The sequence below is a fragment of the Equus asinus genome, chromosome 20 (genome assembly GCF_041296235.1).
Source record: "Equus asinus isolate D_3611 breed Donkey chromosome 20, EquAss-T2T_v2, whole genome shotgun sequence".
Lineage (NCBI taxonomy): Eukaryota > Metazoa > Chordata > Mammalia > Perissodactyla > Equidae > Equus > Equus asinus.
Genome location: NC_091809.1, coordinates 22,447,783 through 22,471,037, shown reverse-complemented (window position 1 = coordinate 22,471,037; position 23,255 = coordinate 22,447,783). Strand labels below are relative to the sequence as shown.

General features: G+C 52.8%; 1 protein-coding gene across 21 annotated transcripts in view; it reads right to left on the bottom strand.

Annotated features, from left to right (window-relative positions):
- SMARCA4 (SWI/SNF related BAF chromatin remodeling complex subunit ATPase 4) overlaps positions 1–23,255 on the bottom strand; it is an 83,950-nt gene that overhangs the window by 31,274 nt on the left and 29,421 nt on the right. For 15 of the 21 annotated variants that reach the window (XM_070492021.1, XM_070492022.1, XM_070492017.1 and 12 more), the window contains exons 12-21: positions 21,572–21,702; positions 21,359–21,416; positions 12,436–12,557; positions 11,007–11,157; positions 9,180–9,343; positions 5,911–5,977; positions 4,853–4,963; positions 3,073–3,315; positions 1,065–1,178; positions 317–424 (exon numbers count right to left, since the gene is read on the bottom strand). In XM_070492021.1, the coding sequence (XP_070348122.1) occupies positions 317–424; positions 1,065–1,178; positions 3,073–3,315; positions 4,853–4,963; positions 5,911–5,977; positions 9,180–9,343; positions 11,007–11,157; positions 12,436–12,557; positions 21,359–21,416; positions 21,572–21,702 (1,269 nt within the window). The remainder of the gene's footprint in view (positions 1–316; positions 425–1,064; positions 1,179–3,072; positions 3,316–4,852; positions 4,964–5,910; positions 5,978–9,179; positions 9,344–11,006; positions 11,158–12,435; positions 12,558–21,358; positions 21,417–21,571; positions 21,703–23,255) is intronic. The other 6 variants (XM_070492023.1, XM_070492018.1, XM_070492034.1 and 3 more) reach the window with 1 other exon arrangement.

Here is a 23,255-nt window from a genome sequence, read left to right as displayed (position 1 = left end):
CACACTGAGAAGCCAGCATTTCATGAGCACAGAGGACACCAGCCAGTGGCTGACTGGGAGGGTCTGGGGGACTAAGTGGCCCTGGAAACGGGCCAGGAGCCTCTGCCCCCACAGCACGGCCAAGCCTGTTCACACCAGCTGTGACCGACGCCACGGCTATCCAGTGCCCTCGGGGTCACGACCAGATCGGGCCTCGACCGCAACCAGGACCCCAAGCAGGCAGATGGCCCACTGGTGACAGTGTGCTCACGACTGCACACCCGGCTGCCCCCAACCCACCCTCCTCGGACGGCCTGGGGGGAGGGCCTAGACCAACCTTCTTGTCCTTCTCGGAGCCATCGGTCAGCAGCACGCCCTTGGCCTGCATGTGCCGGTAGAGCACACGCTGCAGCGCCGACATGTCACACTTGATGACGTACTCCACCTGAGAGGACATAGCACCGGTCAGCGCGGCTGGGGGCCCTGAGCCGAACCCCATCCCCCACGGGCTCTGATCTGCGAGCCTCTCAGGCACCCTGGGCCCCGGGCTGGGCGCTGAGGGGGCACAGGGAGCGACAGTCAAGAGCCCCCACGGCAGGGCTGTGGTGGCTGCACCAGGGCAGAGAGCACGGAGGGCACCTGTGCCCGAGGGGCAGTCGGGCCCCTCCCGGGGCCTCTCCACAGAAGGCCAGGAGACAAGGGCAAGGACAGCTGCAAGGGCAACTGTGGCCAACGGCCTCAGCCCAGCCAGCGGGGAGGGGACGGGGCCCTGGGGGCTGCTGGGTGGCTGAGTCGCTGAGCAAGAACCCAGAGCCAGCCTGCGGTGGGGCGCGGCCCAAGCGAGCCACGGCATCGGGCGACGATGAGAGCAGGTGGGATTCTGTGCTCCAGCCTACACGCCCGCCTTCCGCTTTAGAGACCTGGTGGGTGGGAGGCCGTCCCCAAGCTGTATCACCCCAGAATGCCGAGGCCAGGGCCAAGACACCATGGGCCCTGGGCCAGCAGAGGGCCACCCACTGGACCATCCTGGGGAAGCCCCGCGCACCCAGCATCGTGGCTCCTTCCGCTCATAACTGCCCCCTTACCTTTTCGGGCAGCTGAGCCTCAACTTCCTTCTTGAGCCGCCGGAGCAGGAAGGGCCGCAGCACTTTGTGGAGGCGCCGGATGATGAGGATGGTTTCCTCCTCATTCAGGTCCACCTGGCGGCCCAAGACACGCAAACCGAGAGTCACCTCCAGGGCTGGGAGGCGGGCACGTCGCGGGGGGGAGGCTCATTTCTAGACTGCCTTCTGCTCTGCGGGCCCTGGCAGGGCACCCTGTTCCTTCCAGACCTGCAAGGATCTGGGACCTTCCAGGGAATTCCTGGGACATGGAGCCGAAGGTCCCAGGACGCCATGTTTCATAGGCCTTACACAACACAGCAGGACGCTGTGTCGCTTCCCCCAAAGTAACACAGACTTGTGTGTCTGGAAACGCGCCAACGTCTCAACGACAGCTGGACAGCACGGGGGTGCCCTGGGTATGAGACATCTGGAATAAACTAGATGGTTCTCATGGAGGACTCTGTCACTGGGAGCCCCATGACCCCTCTCATTTCAGCCTTGGTGGAACGGAGAGAAAAAAAGACCGTGCTCCCAGCTTGCCTGCTACTCTGATAAAAAGGTAAATTAAAACAAAACTTGTTTCTAAGTGAAAAATAACAGGACATCTGAATTTTTCTTCCATGGGCCCCTGATAGGTTCTTGGCAAAGCTTTTACTCAACTTGAAAATAACGAAACTACAGCACTTGCTCCCAGCTCTCAGGATGGCGGTCCTGGGAGGCTAAAAGCGGGACTCCTTTCTTATGAAACTCTCGGAAAGGCCTCAGTCCCTTCAGGAGGGCTTCGGCCTCAACCCGTGCCAAGGAGGGGGTGGCTCATGGAGGATGCTGGCAGAGGCCCCCCTGTCACATAGTGTGGTGGCCGCAGCTGTCCTGCATCCGTCTAAGGAAAACCTCGTAATTGGAACTCGCTGGCTGGGGCCCATGGATCAGCAGCCCCAGGCGGGCTCAGGCCGCTTAACCTCTTTCAACAGAAAACGCAGCTGGCCTGCTGACAGTGCCACCCACCGTCATACAGACATCAAGGGACACTGGCCACAGCACTCTTTGAAAGCAAAATATACAGGGGCTGGCCCCGTGGCTGAGGGTTGGAGTTCTGTGTGCTCTGCTTCGGCAGCCTGGGTTTGCCAGTTTGGATGCCCAGCACAGACCTACACCCCTCATCAGGCCATGCTGTGGAGGCATCTCACATACAAAAAATAGAAGAAATTGGGTCAGCCCCATGGCGTAGTGGTTAAGTTCATGTGCTCCACTTCGACAACCTGGGTTTGTAGATTTGGATCCTGGGTGTGGACCTACACCACTTGTCAGTCACACTGTAGGAGACCCCATATAAAGCAGAGGAAGACTGGTGCAGACATTAGGTCAGGGCTAATCTTCCTCAAGTAGAAAAAACAAGGAAGATTGGCAACAGGTGTTAGCTCAGGGCTAATCTTCCTCAAGCAAAAAGAAAAAAGAGGAAGACTGGCAACAAAGGTTAAGTCAGGGAGAATCTTCCTTGCCAAAAAAAATAATAATTAAAAAACTTTAACAAACAAACAAACCCCAAATATACAGAATCTGGCCATGTTGTTCTCTTGACTGGAAACTTCTGAGCCTCCTGCGGCCGTGAGAGTGGAATCTGAACCCCCAGAAAGGACTGCCAGCTGCATCTTCACACCCTCGCTCCTTGCTGGCCCCACAGCTGCCTCAGGGTCACATTCCCGGAGGTGGCCTCCCTGTGCCTGGGGGCTGGAGCAAGGGAGTCCTGAGTATCCCCTGGGACCCACTCATCATCTCCGCCCTTCTCTGGGGCCCTCATGGCTCCTGCAGCCTCGGGCGCCAGGCAGCCCCGCTGCATGAAGACATGGCCTCCAGCCCCGGCCTGGCCCACTGGGGTGGGCACTCAGCGCACACCCGCGAGGGATGCCAGCTGACCCAGGCCGCCCATCAGGCCCAGCTCCTCCGCAGGCAGCCCACGCCCCCGGCTTCCCACGCGGCCCCGTGCTCCCACCTTCTCCCCGGTCATGGCGAAGGGCGCGTTGAACCACTGCTCGAAGGTGCTGCAGCTCTTGAAGATGGTGGGCAGCAGGAAGTTGAGGAGCGCCCAGAGCTCGGGCAGCTTGTTCTGCAGCGGCGTGCCCGTCAGCAGCAGGCGGCGCGGGGCCACGTAGTGCGTGTTGAGGACCTGCGTCAGCTTGCAGTGGTGGTTCTTCATGCGGTGGCCCTCGTCCACGATCATGTACTTCCAGCGGATCTGCGGGCCCGAGAGCGGGGTCAGGGGTGGCGGCCAGCCCCTGCTGAGCGGGACGCACACAGCCGTCGGGGGGAGGGCAGCAGGCGGCAGAGCGCATGGAGATGGAAAACGTGGGCGTGACCACGTCCCCTGACAAGGGACTGGCTGACTGAGGGACAGTCACATCACGTGGCCTCTATATAGCACAGGATGAGGACAGACACACAGACAGGGAGACGCGTCCGGAAGCTGCTGTCAGGCGTTCACGGTGTGGTGCAGAAAGCACTTTGGTTTCCCCCCAAAATTATATGTACTAGTATACTGCACAGAAAAACCCGCCAGATAACACACCTCTCGCTGACCAGAGACGGCCTGGGGCTGCGGCCCAGGGCCTGTCGTCGGCTGCGTGTCAGCTGGACACGGTGCATGTGAGTGCGCAGGCGGGAGCCCCAGAGTTAAAGCCGCACTGAATTGGGGTGACGAGCCCCAGAGACACCCTGCGCTTCCTCTGCCCCCTCCCAGGGACGCAGCGAGGCCTAAGTGATGCGGTGCCCGTCGGTGCCCCGGACGGAAAGGGCAGAGCTGCCCGGAGCAGGGGCCCAGCAGCCACTCCCATGAGGAAGCCCCATCGCAGGGCGCTGATGTTCATTAAAGCCATGGTCAGAGAAGCACGGGATTGTGGGAGCCCCATCCTTGGGCGCGGGATGGGCCCGGCTTTGGACCAAGTCAGAAGGGTGAGCCCAGAGCGGGAGAGCCTGCACATGGGACGCCAGCTCCCTGGTCTCGGTTTTCCCATCCATCAGCTCGGGGATGCATGTCCAGCACCCAAAAGCATCATGACAAGCCCTGAGAGGCGTGGAAACGTGTACACATCTCCTCTATCCCACATCACAGACCGCGTCCCTCCCCACACCAGGACACGAGCTTTTGGTGGGAAAGGGACCACGCCTGCTTTACACACGGGTCCCAGCACATGCTCAGCAATTCACTGATGGCCTCACTAGAGCTGCCTGCACAAGTGTGTCCGTGAGAGGCTCCCAGGCCTGCGCAGCCCCCCCGGAACGTGCTGACCCGGCAGCCCCGGGCAACAGCGCATGGGGCCTCGGAGGGCCCGGCCCCCAGTGCTGAACTGCTCTTGCTACATGGGCTATGGCGGGACACAGCCGCCAGGGAGGGAGGGCTGGGGCCTGGGGAGGGGCAGAGACGAGGCAGGATGGAACACTGCAGGCAGCGCAGACGGGCCAGCAGGCACCATGGTGACAAGGCTCTTTGAGTGAAGCCCGGAGAGGAGCTGGTCCCCGTGTGGCACAAGACAGCCCCATCTCTGGAGCTGGCCCAGGAACTGTCAGAGAGGCACACTCGGGTCAAACCTGGGCCGGGTCATTCACATGCCCCGAGCGGCCGTCTCTGCCACACAGGCATGAATCACTGAGAAATGACTCACAAGGGGCTTTGAGAAGATGGGAGGCATGATGCTCACAGGACAGTGCTGGCTTGGGCGGGCCCGTGGGCTCCCTGACAGCACTGGCCAGGCAGCCATGCACACGGGAACACTCACCTTGGCAAGGATGTGCTTGTCTTTGATGATGTACTCATAGGTCGTGAGCAGCACGTTGAACTTGCCGCTGCGCAGCTGCGGGACGAAGGCGCGTCTGGCTGCCGGAGAGCCCTGTAGGGGAGACACGCCCGGCTCAGCTTCCAGGCCAGTGGCTGGGTGCTGGGCTGTCCCCCAACCCTGACGTGCCGACTGCTAACCGCAGCGAGTGGGGAAAGGCGTGTGGGCCACTGGGCCCTCTGGGCTGCTGCCTGTGCCACGTCCGCCCCACCCCGCTGGCTGTCAGCTCCCCTCCTGTTCCCGGGCCCCATCTCAGGCCCCCACACGAACGCAGGCCACAGGGACCGCTCCCCGACGGCAGCTCCAGCCGCTCCCCAACTCGCCCTGCCCGGCCCTCCCCAACTCCAGGCCCCGGGCTGTGAGCCTCCTCCAGGCTCGTGTTCCAGGCAGACTGATCTTCCTGGGCCCCCGAGCTCCTGCCAGAACGACTTTCGGCTCCTCGAAGGTGGCACCAAGTTCTCCCCACACACGCTGCTCCCCATGCTGGGACCCCCTGCTCCTCGCCATGGGCTGAGAGCCTGGACCCCCAGCCCACGGCCAGGGCCACCGCCCAGCTCTGCCACCTTTTGGCTGGGTGAGGCCTCAGTTTCCCCACCAGGATAACAGGCACAATTAGCCCCGTTTCACAGGGTGACCTGATCTAGGCATGGCCCTCAGAGCAGCCGTGCACAGGGCCCACGTCCCCGTCACAAAGCGGCCCATAGGGGACACTCAGCAAGTGCCTACATGTGAACAGCTGTTCACCAAAGGTCAGATGAGAACAGCATCTTCTAGTGAATGCACGAACGTCCCCATATCCCACAAACTGAGTCCATGACTCTCTCAAGAAGCAAGCATCAGTCCCAACAGGAAATCAAATGAGCGATCTGGAGGCCGCATCCCCAGTACAATCCACGAGCACACACACATGCTCACGTCATGGATGCCAGCCACGCCCTCTGTGCCCAGCCACGCCCTCTCCCGCCCGCCAGGCCACGTCCCTCTCCCACGCCAGGACCTACCTTGTAGGACACCTTCACCACGGAGGGCGCCCACTTGTCAAACTCGTACGCCCAGTTTGACAGCGTCCTGTGGGGACAAGGAAGGGATGGTCAGGTTCCAGCTCTGTGGTCAAGAGCTCAGTGTCCACACCTTGGTCCACGGGGAGGAAGGCCGATGTGGCTGTGACCCTCAGAGCTGGCAGAGTAACTGGCCGTCTGAGGAAGGAGGGAAGGTGCCCCAGTGGGGGAACAGGGACGCGCAGAGGAGGCAGTGGGTTCAGGGACAGCCATCGTTGGGGGAGGAGGCTGGGTCGCCTGGGACGGAGCTGGGCCCTGTAGACCAGTCCTGTCACCACGCGGGGTGACAGGCCTATGAGAATACGTCATAGGCTGTGCACCTGCTGCCAGGGAGAAGGCACACACTCAGTGCCTCGCGTCAGGGTCCGAGCCAGGCTGGGGACAATGCTGTGGAGCCCTGGGGATGCAGGAGACACCACAGGTTTTCTGTGCCGCCTCAAAATGGAATGGCAGCACTGCAGGCCCTGCCCAGGAGGGCGCCCGCCCCGTGGGCTGAGCAAGGCCAGGAAGAGCGTGGAGAGACAGGCAGTGCTGGAGGTGGGGCGGGCAGAGGGCAGGTGACGGGGGACAGTCACCGGGACTATGCGACAGCCTCAGGAGAGGGTGACGGTGAGGAGAAAGCCCAGCTCAGAAAGGGGTGGGCTCTAAGGGGTGGGACGTGGAGTTTCCGGTGGGGGCGGGAACTCGCTCAGGAAGCCTGGACTGGGGGGTTTGTAAACACAGGACTCAGCCTAGCGGGAGACACTGCTCGTGGCTCAGCCAGCTCCTCCCTCCGAAACACTCTACTGAGTCTGGTGCTGTGTCCACCTTGCACCAGAGCTCCCAGGCTCCCCAGCAGCCAGGGCCAGCCAGGTGGCCACAGTGGGAGCCAATGAGATGGAAGCATGAGTTGCACAGGGAAGCTCTGGAAGGGGGGTGGGGAAGGTGGAGACTCAGCTGCCAGATACTCCTGCTGCCCCTGGCTGCCCATCTCGCTGGGAACCCAGATGAGATGACGGATGCATTGCAGCCATCTTGCAACCATGAAGGTAAGAAGCCTGAGGGCAGGAGTCACATGCTAAAAATAAGCAGAAAACTGCAGAAGCCTGGGGCTCGGCACCCTGAAGCCACTGGGCCCGCCTCAGGTAGCCTGGCTTTGGGCTTCCCCTTACTGAGGATCATCAAGATGGCCCTGGTTCAGCCACTGAGGGCTGGCTTCTATCGTAGGGAGCAATGGGGGACGGTTGGGGCAGCAGAGGGAAGCTATCTGGGACTTGCCACAGTGATCCTTTCAGGCAAGATTCATCTGACGGATGTGGCAAGTGCTGGAGACAGGATGATGAGAAATGGGATACTGACAATTCCTAAGTGCCTTCCCACAAGACACTGATGAACTGCGAAGGAACACTCAGGTTTACGTGGGGAAACCAGCAGGCACCACATAAGCAAGAGCGCAAAGTTACTCTCCCCTGTGCTGGGGCCTCCCAGCGCCTCATGCCTCCTGAGGCAAGGCCCCAAGAGGGCACGGCACCCCTGCTCGGGATTCTCACCAGCATGGCAGAGGCAGCACGTCACACAAACACAATCTGAGGGACAGCCTACCAATGGCCTGAGTAGAACTCAAGTGGCAAGATCACAAAGGGTGAAGAAGGACCGGGGAGCTGTCAGAGCCGTGGCACAGGGATGTGACAAGAGGTAACGTGGAATCCGGGGCCAGAAAGGGCCATGAGCGGGGAAAGGGACAAGACCCGAATCAAGTCTCCAGGCTCGTGAACAGCGTGAAGTCACTGTTACTTTCACGGCGTTGAGAACTGTCCCGGGCCTAGGAAAGATTTGGGAAGCCGGGAGAAAGCTACAAAGGAATTCTTTACGCTGGTTTTGACTTATTTATAAGTCTGAAATCATTTCAAAATGAAAAGTTAAAAAACCCCCGGCTGCATAACGACACGATGGAGAGCCATTCAGGGGGCGAGACGGAGAGAGGGGACTTGGGCCTTGGGAGGGCTGGGGAACACCACACAGACAAGTGTGGTGGGCGAGGAGGCTAGGCCACCTGTCACCGGGTGTGGGACCTGCTGTGACAGGGTGGACACAGCTCTCTGTGAAGACCCGATCCTACCCAGGCAGTCCACTTTACATTATCATGGGAAAGGGAAGGCAGGAGGAAGAAACGCACTTCTCCAAGTAAGTGCTGGGAGGGCCTTTTCCTGGGGGGCAGGGCACAAGCGCCCCATTTCCCGGTCTCCCCTCCACAGCTGATCTGAGGCCGATGCATCCCCGCTGAGTGCGGGTCCAACATAAGGGGGTTCCCCTCGGTCAGGCCCAGTGCACACACAGGCCTGACCCCACAGGAACAGACCAGCCCCCAGGCCCTGGACGGGTTTGGTGCCTAACTTGAGACCTGGGCTAGGTCAGTGAGAGCCAGCCCTCGGGCTTCCAGAACAACCTGGGGCACGTGACCCATTTTGTGGCCCATCCTGAGCTGGGAGGAGGGATGCCCAGAGCGGCCCAAGGAATCGTGGCCCCTGAAGTGGGGCCCACTGGGAAGAAGAGGCCAGTGGCGCCCAGAGGTGCTGAGTGAGAGGCAAAGCGGGAAGCGGAAACGGCGTTCGCTCACAGCGGCTTCACTGCATTCTTCTACTGGGAGGTTATCCGGCCCCTGCAACAATCTTGTGTGGAACAGGCTGGCTGTGGGGCTTGAAGAGGACCCCGAGGACATCCTGCGAGAGCTGTCCCAATGGGGGTGACGGATGGGCATGCTGTTGCCCGCCCTTCTCCCACCCTGCCCCCTGAAAACAGAGGCAGGCTGCTCTCGGCTGACCCGTGTCTCCAGCAAGTTCACACGAGGAAGCCCTCACCCCCAGGACCTCAGGATGTGTTTGGAGACGGGCTGTAAAGAGGTAATCAAGTTCAAATGACGTCACTAGGGTGGGCCCTAAGCCAACACATCTGGGCTCCTCATAAGGACAGCAAATCGGACAGAGCCATGCACAGAGGGAAGCCAAGGTGAAGACAGGGGGAAGGCAGCCACGTGCAGGGCGAGGAGAGAGGCCTCAGGAGAAACCAGCCCCGCTGCCACCTTGTCCTAGGACTGCGGCCTCCGGGAAAATGCCACCTGTCACGGAAGCCACTCAGGCCTGGTGCTTGGTTAGGGCAGCACGACCAACTATACACAGGCGTCAGAGCGAAGGCTGGGGTGCGAGGGAGCCCGGGCCCGGGGAAGGGCGACTCACGAGAGAGGCACTATGATGAGGAAGGGCCCGTTGATGCGCTTGTGCTCCATGAGGTACGTGATGAGGGCGATGGTCTGGATGGTCTTCCCCAGGCCCATCTCGTCGGCCAGGATGCCGTTCAGGTTGTTGTTGTACAGCGACACGAGCCACTCCAGGCCTTTGATCTGTGTGGACAGAGGCAAGCGGCCGGGACTGAGGCCCGGGGCGACTCCAGAGCACCCCCAGGCTGCAGAGACTCGCAAAACCAGACCCAAGTTCTGCCCTAGTCACCAACCGCGCGCGGCCATCTTCATTTGGTATTTGGCTCTGAATCGGGCCACTCCTTGTCTTCCTGAGGCCCCTCCTCAGCTACCGTTCCTATGAAATCGCAGGGCTGCTGTGCTAATAATACATGTATATACAATTTCTTTTTTGGGTACACATTTTTTTTTGGTGAGGAAGACTGGCCTGAGCTAACATCTGTTGCCAATCCTCCTCTCTTTGCTTGAGGAAGATTTTTGCTGTGCTAACATCTGTGCCCATCTTCCTCTATCCTGTATGTGGGACACCACCACAGCATGCCTTGAAGAGCAGTGTGTAGGTCCTCGCCTAGGATCTGAACCTGCAAACCCCGGGCTGCCGAAGCAGAGCGTGCAACTTAACCAGTATGCCACCAGGCCAGCCCCTCCGGTGCACATTTAGACAGCTAAGTTTCTAAATGTTAGAATGTCCATCTGCCTGACACCAAGCCATGCTGCACTCAGGGACAAACCTGCCTGCACCACGGGACAGTGGATGTGGGAAAGCATTAGGCTTCATGACTGCCTCCAAACACCATTTCAAGATTCATGGAGAGCCTGCCAGAGCCGAGGAGCTTTCAGAAATACAGGCAATTAGAAGACTGTTTTCAAACTGATATGACATCATGAGGGAAAACTCGGGAATTTTCGTAACAAATTAAGGAAGTAAGTTCTGGCCAAGTTCTGATTCCTTTGCTTACACTGGCCTCCGGAAATTTCCACTGGTCGCTGGATTCACCTCTTTGGAACCTGGTATCCACATGGAGGTTCTGAAAGTTCTTTCAAGGGAAGTCATGGCACAGGGGTCACAAGCACAGGGGAACCAGGGAGCCGTGGTCTCTGGCTGGACATATCCCAACTGGCTCCTGGGAGCTGATGAAGGAGCTTGGTGGCAGGGGGGCCAGAGGAAAAGAAATTTCTACCATGAGCAGCTCCACTTCCTGGCTGTTCTAGGCCAGGCCCTGATGAAGAGCTTTAAAGCCATCGTCACTTCAGCCTCGCGAAGGACCTGCTGGAGTGGTCGCTGCCCCACTTCCCAGAAGAAATGGCTGAGTCCAGGGCTGCTGGCTCCTGACATCTACCCTCTCACCCTTTGCTGCGTCACACTGCACAGAGCTCAGGGAACAGGAATGAGCACATGTGCGCCCACACCTGGGGCCCGTCCTGGCATGGCCAGTCCCCAGCTGTGTGATTCCGAGGCATCGCTGCACCTCTCTGTTCCTTAGTTTCCCCCACATAAAATGCAGAGGACGATGGCGCCCACTTCAGAGTAGGTGGGGATTCAGAGGCTAACAGCTTAGAAAGCGCTCCTGCTCTACCTGGCACCCAGCAGACACTGATCTCTTGCAGTTTCATTTCCTCCTGGTGACTAACCTGACAGACAGTGTCTCTGCCTTACAGATGGGGAAACTGAGGTTCCGAGGGAAGAGCAACTTGCCCAAAGACAGAATGGAATGAGAACTCGGGTCTGCCTGACTTCCACAGCCACCCACAACCCGGGAGCCCCTCTCTCGAGACCGTGACGTGGATGTGGCCCCTCCAGCCTCACCTGGTACTGCTTCAGAACGCCGTTGACCATGAGCGCCGACTGCTTGTCCACTCTCTCAGTGACGGCATGGGCCACTGCGTAATAGGACTGTAGGCCGCGAGCGAGGGCCTGGGACACGCCGTACTCATCATCAACATCCTGCTTGGCATTCCTGGAAGCAAAGAGGACCGCCATGTGAGGACACACATTCCTATTTCTAACAGTGTGCTTCTGACACAAGGCTCCTCAGAGTGGCCCTTTGTGCTCGATGGCCTGTGACCCGAGCAGTAAGGGGACAGCCTGAGCACAGGCAAGACAGCAAATACTGATCTGAGGCTGGCCTCCCAGGCGCCGCGGGTCCCTGCTCCACCTTCCCAGGGCAGGAACCACGTCACTGTCACATCACAGGAAGAGTGTTACTTGCGGCCAGAGGCTAGTCACGGGGCTGGTTCTCTCTACTGAGAGTTCATGAGTCCAAGGGGAAAATGCACTGAACGGCCTCACGCAAACCCAGAACCAGTTCTGCTTTGGCTGGTTTGTGATCCAAACAGGAATTTTAAAAAAAAAAAGGGCTGTAAACCGTTTACGTTTACTGACGTGACAGACACATGATCCCACTCATGTCACACTGTTTTATGCCGTGCTGTGCTTTCTGGTTTTACGTCTTCCTACAAATCTTTCAGGGCGGGCTCTGCGTTTTCCCAGCTCAGTGGGGTTTCTCCTGCGCATCTCTTCTGATGGACCCAAAGGCCCGTGGCTGTTCCAGTGGGCGCCTTCACGCCTACAGCTTACAGCACACCCTCCATCCTCTCTTCAGGGGCACCCACTATCCGTACACGAGCAACGACGAGATCAGCCTGTTAACTATAACTGTGCTTACAGAGCACGAGGTAAGAAATAAGCTAGCCAGTGCCCGCCACCAGGGACAGGCCACACAGACAAGGGTGTGACAGGCAATGCCACACTGCCAAACGTGCAAGAGTGACAACGCCCTCCTGACACAGTGACACAGGATGGCCCCTGAGAGAGCATCTGGTGAAAAAAGCAGGGGGCAGAGCAGTGTGCTGGGACAACTGTGCAAGTGAAAGACAAACAGATTCACGTGATGCTTACTGATGCACAGGATGTTTCTGGAAGACTATCATGATGGAAAGAGCTTACTCCTGGGAGGCGCGAGGGTGGGGCGCCTGGGCAACTGAGACAGGTGGCCTTTTGTGGTGCCCCCACTACCTCTGAAGCCCAAGACGAACCATGTGAATGGAGGGAATATTACTAACTCCCTAAAAATCCATGCCGTTTGAAGCACAGCTATTTGGGCTGTTTGTGGTCTCACATCGGCTGCCGGCTGGATGGTGCAGATTGCGTCCAGAGAGAGCCTGGGGTTCTAAGGGTCCCGCCGGTGCCACTGCAGGGAGCTGGCGGTGCAGGAGGGCGTGGAGGGGTGGCTTACTCAATGATGTGCCGGGCGTCCACCTCAGAGACGTCATCGCTGTCTGGATCTGGAATCTTCTTCTTCTCCTCCACAGGCAGCGTGGGAGGCTGGGCCGGCTGCGGCTGCTCCTCCTCCTCCTCCTACCAAGAGACAAGACCCGTCACCTCATGTCTCCCACAGGGACAGGCAGAGGACTCCCGGTGGGGGGACAAACTTCTGGGAGCAAGTGATGCTTCGACAACCCTCACATCTTCTTCCTGTCCCCGAATGTGCTGTGACTCTTCGCATCTTTTTTTAATTGCTCAGGATGCTACTATTAGTTTCCCTAGCCCAGATTCCAGATGCTTCCTTTTAAGGGTATTTTGTACTTTGTTGCTCCCGGTAGATTCCTCATCCTCCTGCACCCATTACGCAACGCAATTACTACACATTTATTCAATATTCACCCAACCTACTGAAGCAGTTTTTCACTTGATTCTCATGGATTTCTCTGAGTATTAAACATTTTAGAGCCAATTTTCAATACCCATTGCTCCCCATTTACTTTTTTACTAACATGGCTAAAATGTCTAAAATATGTCGAATAATACTGGTGATAACAGGCATCCTGGTTACTAAGAGGTTTTCTATAAACCTGTAAATTAAGTATGAGTGCTGTGTTTCATTAAAAGGAGTTTTCTGCATTGACTAAGCAGATGATACAGAGATTTCACATGACATATTGATAAAATACTCATGAATGCATTTCCCAATCAATATCAAACCATCCTTGTATTCCAGCACAAATCATACAAGATGCCAGTGGATTATTTTCTTTATGTATAACGGAACTGCTATAAAACTAAAAACAAAAGTATCTGTAATTAATCTGCTAAATAATTCTAATAAAAATCCAGTGGGGTTTCTCTTGGAGGATGTAATATCATTTTATAGGTCATTTGGAATAGTGAACAAGTGATAATAGCACAAACATTTTGGGCAAAATAACATATAACTGGTACAGGCTTATCCTAACTGATATTACCATGTCTGGGATTAAAACAGAGGTGGGACTTCTGGCTAAATCCAAGTGGGGAGGTCAGCCAATTCTCTCCTCAAAAGGCAACTTTAAAACTGGACAAGGGCCAGCCCAGTGGCGCAGCGGTAAAGTTCACACGTTCCGCTTCTTGGTGGCCCAGGGTTCACTGGTTCGGATCCCGGGTGCAGACATGACACCGCTTGGCAAAAGCCATGCTGTGGTAGGCGTTCCACATATAAAGAGGAAGATGGGCATGATGTTAGCTCAGGGCCAGCCTTCCTCAGTAAAAAGAGGAGGATTGGCAGTAGTTAGCTCAGGGCTAATCTTCCTCATAAAAAAAAAAAAGCTGGACAAAATTGGCAAAAGTAACATTTCACAGCTCTAGGAGCTGAGAAGCATTAATGCTAGAAAGACCTCTGAACTTCAGCTATGAAGAGTGGGAGCTGGCAGTGTTCCTCCTTGGGGGGCTTCCATCTCTCCTGCCCCCAGCTCCGTCATGAAGGTTCTGCCAGGGTGGGCAGGCCATGAGGACAGGCAGCTGAGTCAGACGGGGACTCAGTTACTTCGTAGCAGTGGGCGATGCCCATGTCAGCAGGACTGCTGGTGGAGGTGAGGACCTCAGCCGTGGCTGGGAAAGCACACCATTGGCTGTAGTTGTACACGTGTGCAGAGGGAATGAGAAAGTGCCAGGCAGAAAGAAAAGGCCAGGGCGGACTTGAAAATGGCGAAACTTGCAATCTGCGCCCCTGGACCCAGCAATCCATCAGCAGGAAACAGAAGCCTCGCTGGCTCTGGGTGTCTGAGCACAATCTCTGCCCGCTCTCTGGGTGACTACTAAGTTACGAAGAAACAGGGCCCACTCCTTGAGAGCCGGGACTAAAAGCAAAAATGACAATAAAACAAAAGAATAAATGGAGCAGAGAAGTCAAAGGCAGCACACCCCACGGGCAGACAACTGCATGGAGTTAGCCCAGGCAGGTTACTCAACACACACCACCAACAAAACCCCTGGGGGGAGTCAGAATCCAGAGTGGCGAAAATAGCCTGCCACCAAACACGACGAGACAAGCAGAAGCGGAAGAAAGCGTGACCGGTACTCAGGTAACAAGCAGTTGAACCCGTCTCTGTTCCCAGATGCTGGACTCAGCATAGAACCTTCAAAGCAACCGTCACTACAAATACGTCCAAAGAACCCAAGGAAACCATCTGTCAGCACGATCCATCAACACGCAGAATCTCAACACAAGACTGAAAAGATAAACTCCCCACGCTCGATGGAAAACATGAAACAGTCAAGAAACTGAACAAGCACCGAGGAGAAACACAAAGAGAAAGTTCACAGCCAACTGCGAAAAGCCAAAGACGAATCGAAATGCTTGAACGCAAGAAAGCGGAAAGCGAGTCCTCAAGCAGAGGCACAGCAACACAAGCAGTGGCTCCATCCTCGCGAAACAAGAGGCCAGAGGCAGCAAACGACGTGCCCAAAAGGAACAAGGCTGCCAACGCAGCATTCCGTGCCCAACTAAACTATCTTCCAACGTGAAGGCTAAAGAAGTACATTTCAGCCAAACAAAGAGAATTTGCTGCCAGCAGACACATTATCATAAATGCTGAAAGCAGTCGTTCAAGTTGAAAGGAAAGGAGAGCAGACGGTAACTCAAATCCAGGAGGGAAAATAAAGAGCAGGAGACGGTAAATACATGGATCAATATAAAAGACTCTGAAAGTAAGTTTTCCTTCTTTCTTCTCTACTAACTTCTTTGGAAGTCATTACATTATATAAAGGATTAATTAAAAGACTGTACTGTTGGGTTTATAACATACATAGATGTAACATGACAACAACAGCACAGAGGAAAGAGAGCAAATGAAACTACATTGCAGTAAAGTGTCTATATTTTACCAGAATGGAGTTAGCAATAAGTTAAAATATATATTGTAATCCCCAGAGCAAATACCAAAAAAAAAACACTAAAAAAGTATAGTAAAAATAAAAACCTACAGAAAAAATAGAATGGTACAACAAAAAATATCTAATGCAAAAGGCAGTAAAGGAGAAAGAGAGGGACAAAAAAGACAAAGAAAAGAAAGAGCGGGGGCCGGCTCGTGGCCGAGTGGTTGAGTTCGCGGGCTCTGCTTCGGCGGCCCAGGGTTTCGCCAGTTCGGATCCTGGGAGCGGACATGGCACCACTTGTCAGGCCACAGTGAGGTGGCGTCCCACATGCCACAACTAGAAGGACCCACAACTAAAAATACACAACTATGTACTGGGGGGCTTTGGGAGAAAAAGGAAAAGTAAAATCCTAAAAAAAAAAGCATTTAAAAAAAAAGAGCAAAACGGCAAATGTAAACCAAATCACATCAATAATTATATTAAATGTGAAACATCTGAAACTTAAAAGGCAGACCCTGTCATACTAGATAAAAAAGCAAGATCTAGTTTCTGCTGTTTCACATTCAAATGAACAGATAGGTTTAAAGCCAAAGAATGGAAAAATATACACCACGCAAATGGTAATCATTCAAAAGCTGGAATAAAGAGCAGGAGACGGTAAATACATGGATCAACCATAAAAGACTCTGAAAATAAGTTTTCCTTATCAGACAAAACAGACTTTAAAACAAGAAACATTACTAGTGACAAAGACAGATATTTAAAAATGACAAAATATAAAATACACTAGGAAGATATAACAATGAAATCTACCTACTAACAGAGCATCAAAACACGTAAAGCAAAAATTGACAGACAATTCAACAAAACTCATTAGGATTTTCCTAGTTCATTCTCAACTGACAAAATCAGCAAGGACACACACACGTGACCTGAACAACCCCATCCACCAACTCAACCCAACCACTGTCCACAGAATGCTCCACCCAAGGCTGCAGAGCTCTTTAAAAATGAACATGAAACATTCTCGAGGATGCTAAGCCATAATGTGAGTCTCAATAAATGTAAACTTATTAAAATCATACAGGGGCCGGCCCCATGGCCAAGTGGTTAAGTTCGCACACTCTGCTTCAGCAGCCCAGGGTTTCGCCGGTCTGGATCCTGGGTGCGGACATGGCACTGCTCATCAGGCCATATCGATGTGGCGTCCCACATGCCACAACTAGAAGGACCCACAACTAGGATATACAATTATGTGCTGGGGCTTCAGGGAGAAAAAAAAAAAAATCACACAAAACATCTTATACCACAAGAGAATTAAGTCAGAAATCAAAAGCAGAGAAAAATCTTGGAAATTCTCAAACACTTAAAATTTAACAAAACACTTCTAAATGACCCAAGGGTCAAAAAAATCATAAGGGAAATTAAAACATATTTTCAACTGAATGAAAACAAAAACAACATATCAAAATGTATGGGTCGCAGCTTAAGCAGTGCTCAGCGGGAAACTTACAGCTTCAAACGCCTACAACGGCAGAAAAGAAAAGGTCTGCAATCAATAACCTAAGCTTAGACTGACCTGTAATAAATGAAAGACAAATCACTAAACTACCAACATGAACAATGAAAAAGGTATCACCACCAACCCCACAGAAATACAATAAGGAATTACTATAAAAAACTTTATGCCAACAAATAACTAAGAAGAAATGGACAAATTCCTAGAAAGACACAAATTACTAAAACTGACTCAAGAAATTTAAAAATCTGAACAAAGCCTGTAACAGCTAATGGAATTAGTCATTAAAAATCTTCTCACAATGAAAAGGCCAGGCCCAGATGCCTTCACTGTTGAACTCTATCAAATATTTTAAGATTAATACTAATCCTTCACAAATTCTTCCAGAAAACAGGAGGGAACTTTTCTTAATCCATTCTATGAGGCCAATGTTAACCTAATATCAAAGCCAGACAAAGACATTACAAGAAGAGAAAACTACAGCCCAGAATCCCTCACGAATACGGATCTAAGATCAGAAAGGCAGGGATGTCTGCTCCTGACACTCCTACTCAACATCATACCAGAGGGTCTAGCCAGCGCAATAACGGCAAGAAAAAGAAATTAAAGGCACAGAGACAGGAAAGGAAGTAGTAAAACTGCGTTTATATACAGATGACATGATCTTGTATGCGAAAATCCAAAGAAATCTATCAAAAAGAAGAACCCCAAAACCTATCAGAACTAACAGTATGAGTATAAAAAGTTCACAAGAGACAGTATCAATATTTTAAAAAATCAATATAACAAAACCTGTATTTCCGTGTAATGGCAACAAAATATCCAAAGATCAAATTAAGGAAACAATTATATTCATAGTAGTATCAAAAAGAATAAACTATTTAAGAATAAATTTAACAAAAGAAGTGCAAAACTATATACTGAAAACTACAAAACACTGCTAAGAGAAATTAAAGATGATCAAAATAAATAGAGAGACATTCCACGTTCACGGGTTGGAAGACTAAATATTATTAAGATGCAATTCTCCCCAAATTGATCTATAGATTCAATGCAATAATCCCAACAAGCTTTTTGTAGTAACTGATGTGCTGATCCTATTTACACAGGAACGGAAAGGGTCTAGGACAGCCAATAAGAGCAACGAAGGTGGAGGACCAACGCTTCCTGATTTCAAAACTGGTCATAAGCTACAATAATCAAGATAGACGTACGGACCACTAGAACAGAACTGAGTGAGAAACAATCCCTTACACTTACAGTCAACTGATTTCCCACAAAAGTGCCAAGACTATTCAAAAAAGAATTTTTTCCTCAATTGGTGCTAGGTAAAGTGGATATCCATGTGCAAAAAACTAAACTCAGACCTGCACGTCAAGACCATACACAGATATCAACCAATTATGACCCTAAGTGTAAGAGCTTAAACTATGAAACTTCTAGAAGAAAACATAGGAGACAAATTTTCGTGACTCTGAGTTAGGCAAAGAGTTCTTAGATGTAACACAAAAAGCACAATTCACAAAAGAAAAAAATTGATAAAGTGGAGATTATCAAAACCTTTTGCATTTCAAAAGACGTTGCTGAGGGAAAAAAGGCAAGCAGCCTGAGAGAAGATATTGCAAATTTTGTATCTGATCAGGGACATGTATTAAGAATATTATAAAGAATTCTTACAACTCAATAATGAGAGAACAAACAACCCAATTAAAAATGGGCAAAAGGGTTGAATAAACTTTCACCATAAGCACCTAAAAAGATGCTCAACATCATTATCTACTTGGAAAATGCAAGTTAAAGCCACAATGATGGGGCCGGCCCCGTGGCTGAGTGGTTAAGTTCACACACTCTGCTGCGGCAGCCCAGGGTTTTGCCAGTTCCAGTCCTAGGTGCAGATGTGGCACCACTCATTGGGCCATGCTGAGGAGGCATCCCACATGCCACAACTAGAAGGACCCACAACTAAAGATAAACAATTATGTACCGGGGGGCTTTGGGAGAAAAAGGAAAAATAAAATCTTTAAAAAAAAAAACAAAAAAACCCACAATGAGATACCAGGATGCACCCATCAGGATGGCTATCATCAAAAAGACAGAGAATACCAAGTGCTGATGAGGACGTGGAGAAACTGGAACCCATGAAATAGTCCCAGCACTTTGGCAAACAGTTTGGCAGTTCCTTAAAAAGTTCAACTTACCATACGACCCAGCAATTCCATTTCTGGGTATCTACTAAGAGGAATGAAAACACACATCCATATGGAGACACGTAGGGGAACGCGCACAGCAACATTCTTCATGAAACCAGACAATGGAGACACCACGAACGCCCACCAGTCAGCGGAAGGACAAACTGCGGTCATCCAGACATGGAACACAACTCAGGAACGCTAAGAACGAACTCCTGATACACAGGACCATGTGGATGGACCTCAGAACACGCTAAGTGACAGAAGCCAGATACAAAGTACCACAGGCTGTATGACTCCACTTATATGAAATACCAAGAAGAGGAAAATCAGTGGCGACAGAGAGCACATTTCCTGGGGCTGGAGGAGGGGGCTGCTGGGGTGACGGAAATGCTCCAAAGCTGGTGTGGTGATGACCGCACAGCTCTGCGACTTCACCAAGAATCACTGAACGGAATACGGGCTTATGTTAATGACGTAAATTATACATCCATAAAGCTGCTAAAAATACCACAAAAGGTTATTAGCCTAAGAATCAGCAGAAGGTTAAAAGAAACTGGGGGCTGGCCCGCGGCTGAGGGGTTAAGTTTGTGCTCCGCTTCGGCGGCCCAGGGTTTCGCTGGTTCGGATCCTGGGCATGGACATGGCACCGCTCATCAGGCCACGCTGAGGCGGCGTCCCACATGCCACAACTGGAAGGACCACAACTCTAATAAACAACTGTGTACTGGGGGGACTTGGGGAGAAAAAGCAGGAAAAAAAAAGAAGAAGATTGGCAATAGTTGTTAGTTCAGGTGCCAATCTTCGGGGGGATAAAAAGAAAAGAAACTGAACAGGTAGCCCTAAAAAGACTCCAGTGGATAGAAAAACCGAATGCATCAAGTTTAAAAAACATCACAGTCAACGGGGAAGGGATGGACTAATCGGTCCACCAATTCCCTGAGTCCCACAGCTGGGGGGGCTGGTGAGAGCTACACCTCGTGCCCGACACCAAGTAAATTCCAGATGACCTAAAGTGGTAATAAGGGGAGCAAAAACAGGAGAAACCAAGAAAAAGATACAGGTGAACACTAGAGTGCTTAAAAATTCAGTTAACGGATCAGCCCAGGGGCTGATGGTTAAGTCCAGCATGCTCTGCTTCAGGAGGCGGCCCAGGTATGAGGGTTCAGATCCTGGGTGTGGACCTACACCACTCATCAAGCCACGCTGTGGCAGCAACCCACATACAAAATGGAGGAAAATAGGCAAAGATGTTAGCTCAGGGCCACTCTTCCTCAACAACAACAAAAACAAAACAGTTGAAAAACACAACTGATTAGAAGTGTGTAAATGAAACAAACCATTCACAGAAGAAATCTAAATTAGCAGCAGCCCCTGAAAAAATGTTTAACTTCTTTTTTAAAAATGTATGGAGGCAGCAAAGGTTTTTAAGGAACTTAAAAGAAAACCTTTTTTTTTTTTTAGATTGGCACCTGGGCTAACAACTGTTGCCAATCTTCTTTTTTTTTTTTTTAAAGATTGGGACCTAAACTAACAACTGTTGCCAATCTTTTTTTTTTTCTTTCTGCTTTATCTCCCCAACCCCAACCGCCTCCCCCCCACCCCCACCCCCGGTACATAGTTGTATATCTTAGTTGCAGGTCCTTCCAGTTGTGGGAAAAAGAAAGCCTTTCAAGACACTCTCGCCCCAGCTGAAGGGGGCGTGAAGGCGAACACCCTTCTGGATGCTAACAGTGTGGCAGGAACAACGCCCCGGGCATCGACGCTGCATCCCGGGCTCCCTGAGTCCTCTTTCCCAAGGATGCGATCCAGGACGGAGGCGCAGGGAGGAGTAAGGCCCTGCAGCAGAGCTTTGTCAACCAGGGACAAAGCAGCTCTCACCTTAAGGTGGCAGATTAAGTGAGTCACAGAAACACACAGTAAACGCGACCATTTCTGCTGTTTGGCAGCACGGGCCGGAACGGGTGGACGTGCACGTGATCTAGCGTTCAGACCGCAGGCCGACTGTCTTAGGGGGCGGCTGCTAAGCACTTGAAATGCAGCTAGTGTGACCGAGGACTCGAGTTCTAAGTCTATTTAATTTGACTAACTGAATTTCAAACAGAAACAGGCATGCGTGGCAGAGGATACTGAACCGGACGGCGCAGGCCCAAAGCACAACTTCCAGCCGGGACTGGGACTCGGCTGCCCCTGCCCCCCTGCGCCACCAGACGCCCAGCCAGAGCGGGCGAGGGTCACAGAGCGCAGACAGGTGACAGACACAGGGGGAGGCCACCACAACAGAGCACCGGGGGCCTCGAAAGCCGGACATGGACTCTCACCTCCTCCTCTTCGTCAGAGCCGCTTTCCTCACTGTCAGATCTCGGGGCCACCTCATACCTGGAAAAAACGTTAGTGTTTTAACAGACGCCTCCCCAGAACAGGCATGATTCACCTTCCTTAGCAAACTGGCCAGTTTCTAGATGCACGTGAGGTCGCCCCCCAGCCAGCTCCCCGGGACCCACGCGGCGCAGACCCTGGCAAGGCCCACTCACCCCGGGTTCATCTCGAGCCAGGCCTCCAGCTGCCCGGCTTTGGGGGCGTCGGTGCCCGTCAGGATCTTCCCGCTCTCCACGTGGATCACTTTCACGGGCAGGTCGCTCATCTGGCTGGTCTCGTCCAGCGGCTGCAAAAGAGTCGAATGTGTGACTCGAGGTTCCGGGGTCTCCAGACCTCGGGCATCCAGAAAAGAACAGAGCTCACCATGGCCAATGAGGGACATGCCCACCCAATGCCACACCTGGAAATCGGCACAGGAATGTGGCCAGTGGTTATGAAAACGGGTCAACTGCATTTCAGTAAAAAGATTCAGTCAAAATCTACAGCCCACTGACGACAGCTGTGTCTCTGAAGTAACTGACAGACCCGTCTTCCTTTTCATGTAGATAAGACACTCACAAAAATGCAAATTCGAGACTACAGGGTGTGGACACTCCGCCTCCGTCCCCCAGCCTGCCAGCTGCTCTCACAGGCGTACCCTTCCAGATCCATTCCACGCATAAGAAACCAGGACTGGTTTTCCTCTTTTTTACACAAATGATTATACTATTCACATTCTTCTGGCCCTTGTTTGTCCATTTACACAGTATTTGTCGACTTCATCAAGGGTGCTCACTGTTTTTTGGAAAAGAGCTAACTAGACTATTTGAAAAATAAGACTGTGAACTGCCTCCTAGCAACGAATATGGAATTCCTCGATTTCTCAGTTTCCAACTTTGGATGAGCATTTCCCCCTTCCAACTTCCTGGAGAAAACCTTCAGGGTGAGGATGACGTTTTTGGTTTGAACTTTTGTCTGCATCTTCCAGGAACTTATACCTCGCTTCCTCCCTCCAAGGTGTCACGGTCCACACAGCCCGCACAGCAGAGTGGGATGGGCCAGCCTCCCCCAGCAGCGGCCCCCGTGAATGGTGACAGCGACCCCACCGCACACGCAGGCTCTGTGGACTGCCTCAACCCCTGACTCCCACCCCAGGCTCCCTGGGAGAGTTAAGGGTGCCGATGCCGCCACCCCCCCACCCCCAGAATTCAGATTCAACTGCTCTGGGGATTTTTACAAGCCCCCCAGGGGGTTCAGATGGCCAGCCAAGGGTGAGAAGCCCTGGCAGAGAGCAAGGCCAACGGACAGCCACCACTGATGAACGCTCTGTTACTACACTGGAGCAGCAGCCACAGCGATTGCCCAACAGAATTCCCCGAACAGCACGTTCCTGCTGCACGACGGGCCCGGATGGCCTCACGAGGGCTTTGCACTACAGTTAAATGCCAACTCACATTCTTCTGAACTCAAGATAAGGTTCTAAATAAATCACACATAATACATGTGTATTTGAGCTCATCACCAATCATCCACCTCCGGGAATCTGGCCTCCAGGGAAAAGTGTGCGTCAGCTATGGACTGGACTGTCCCTCCCAAACGCAAACACTGACGCTCGACTTCTCAATGTGACCGTATTCAGGGGGCCTTTGGGGGTCACTGGAGTTACATGAGGTCGTGAGGCGGGGCCCTCACGATGGGATTAGTGCCCCAAAACACGAGACACCGGAGCTCGCTCTCCCCCCCAGGTGAGGACAGAGAGAAGGCAGCCATCTCCAAGCCAGGAAGCGAGCCCTCACCAGGAAGCCACCTTGATCTTGGATGTCCGGCCTCCAGAACTGTGAGCACCAATGTCTGCTGTCT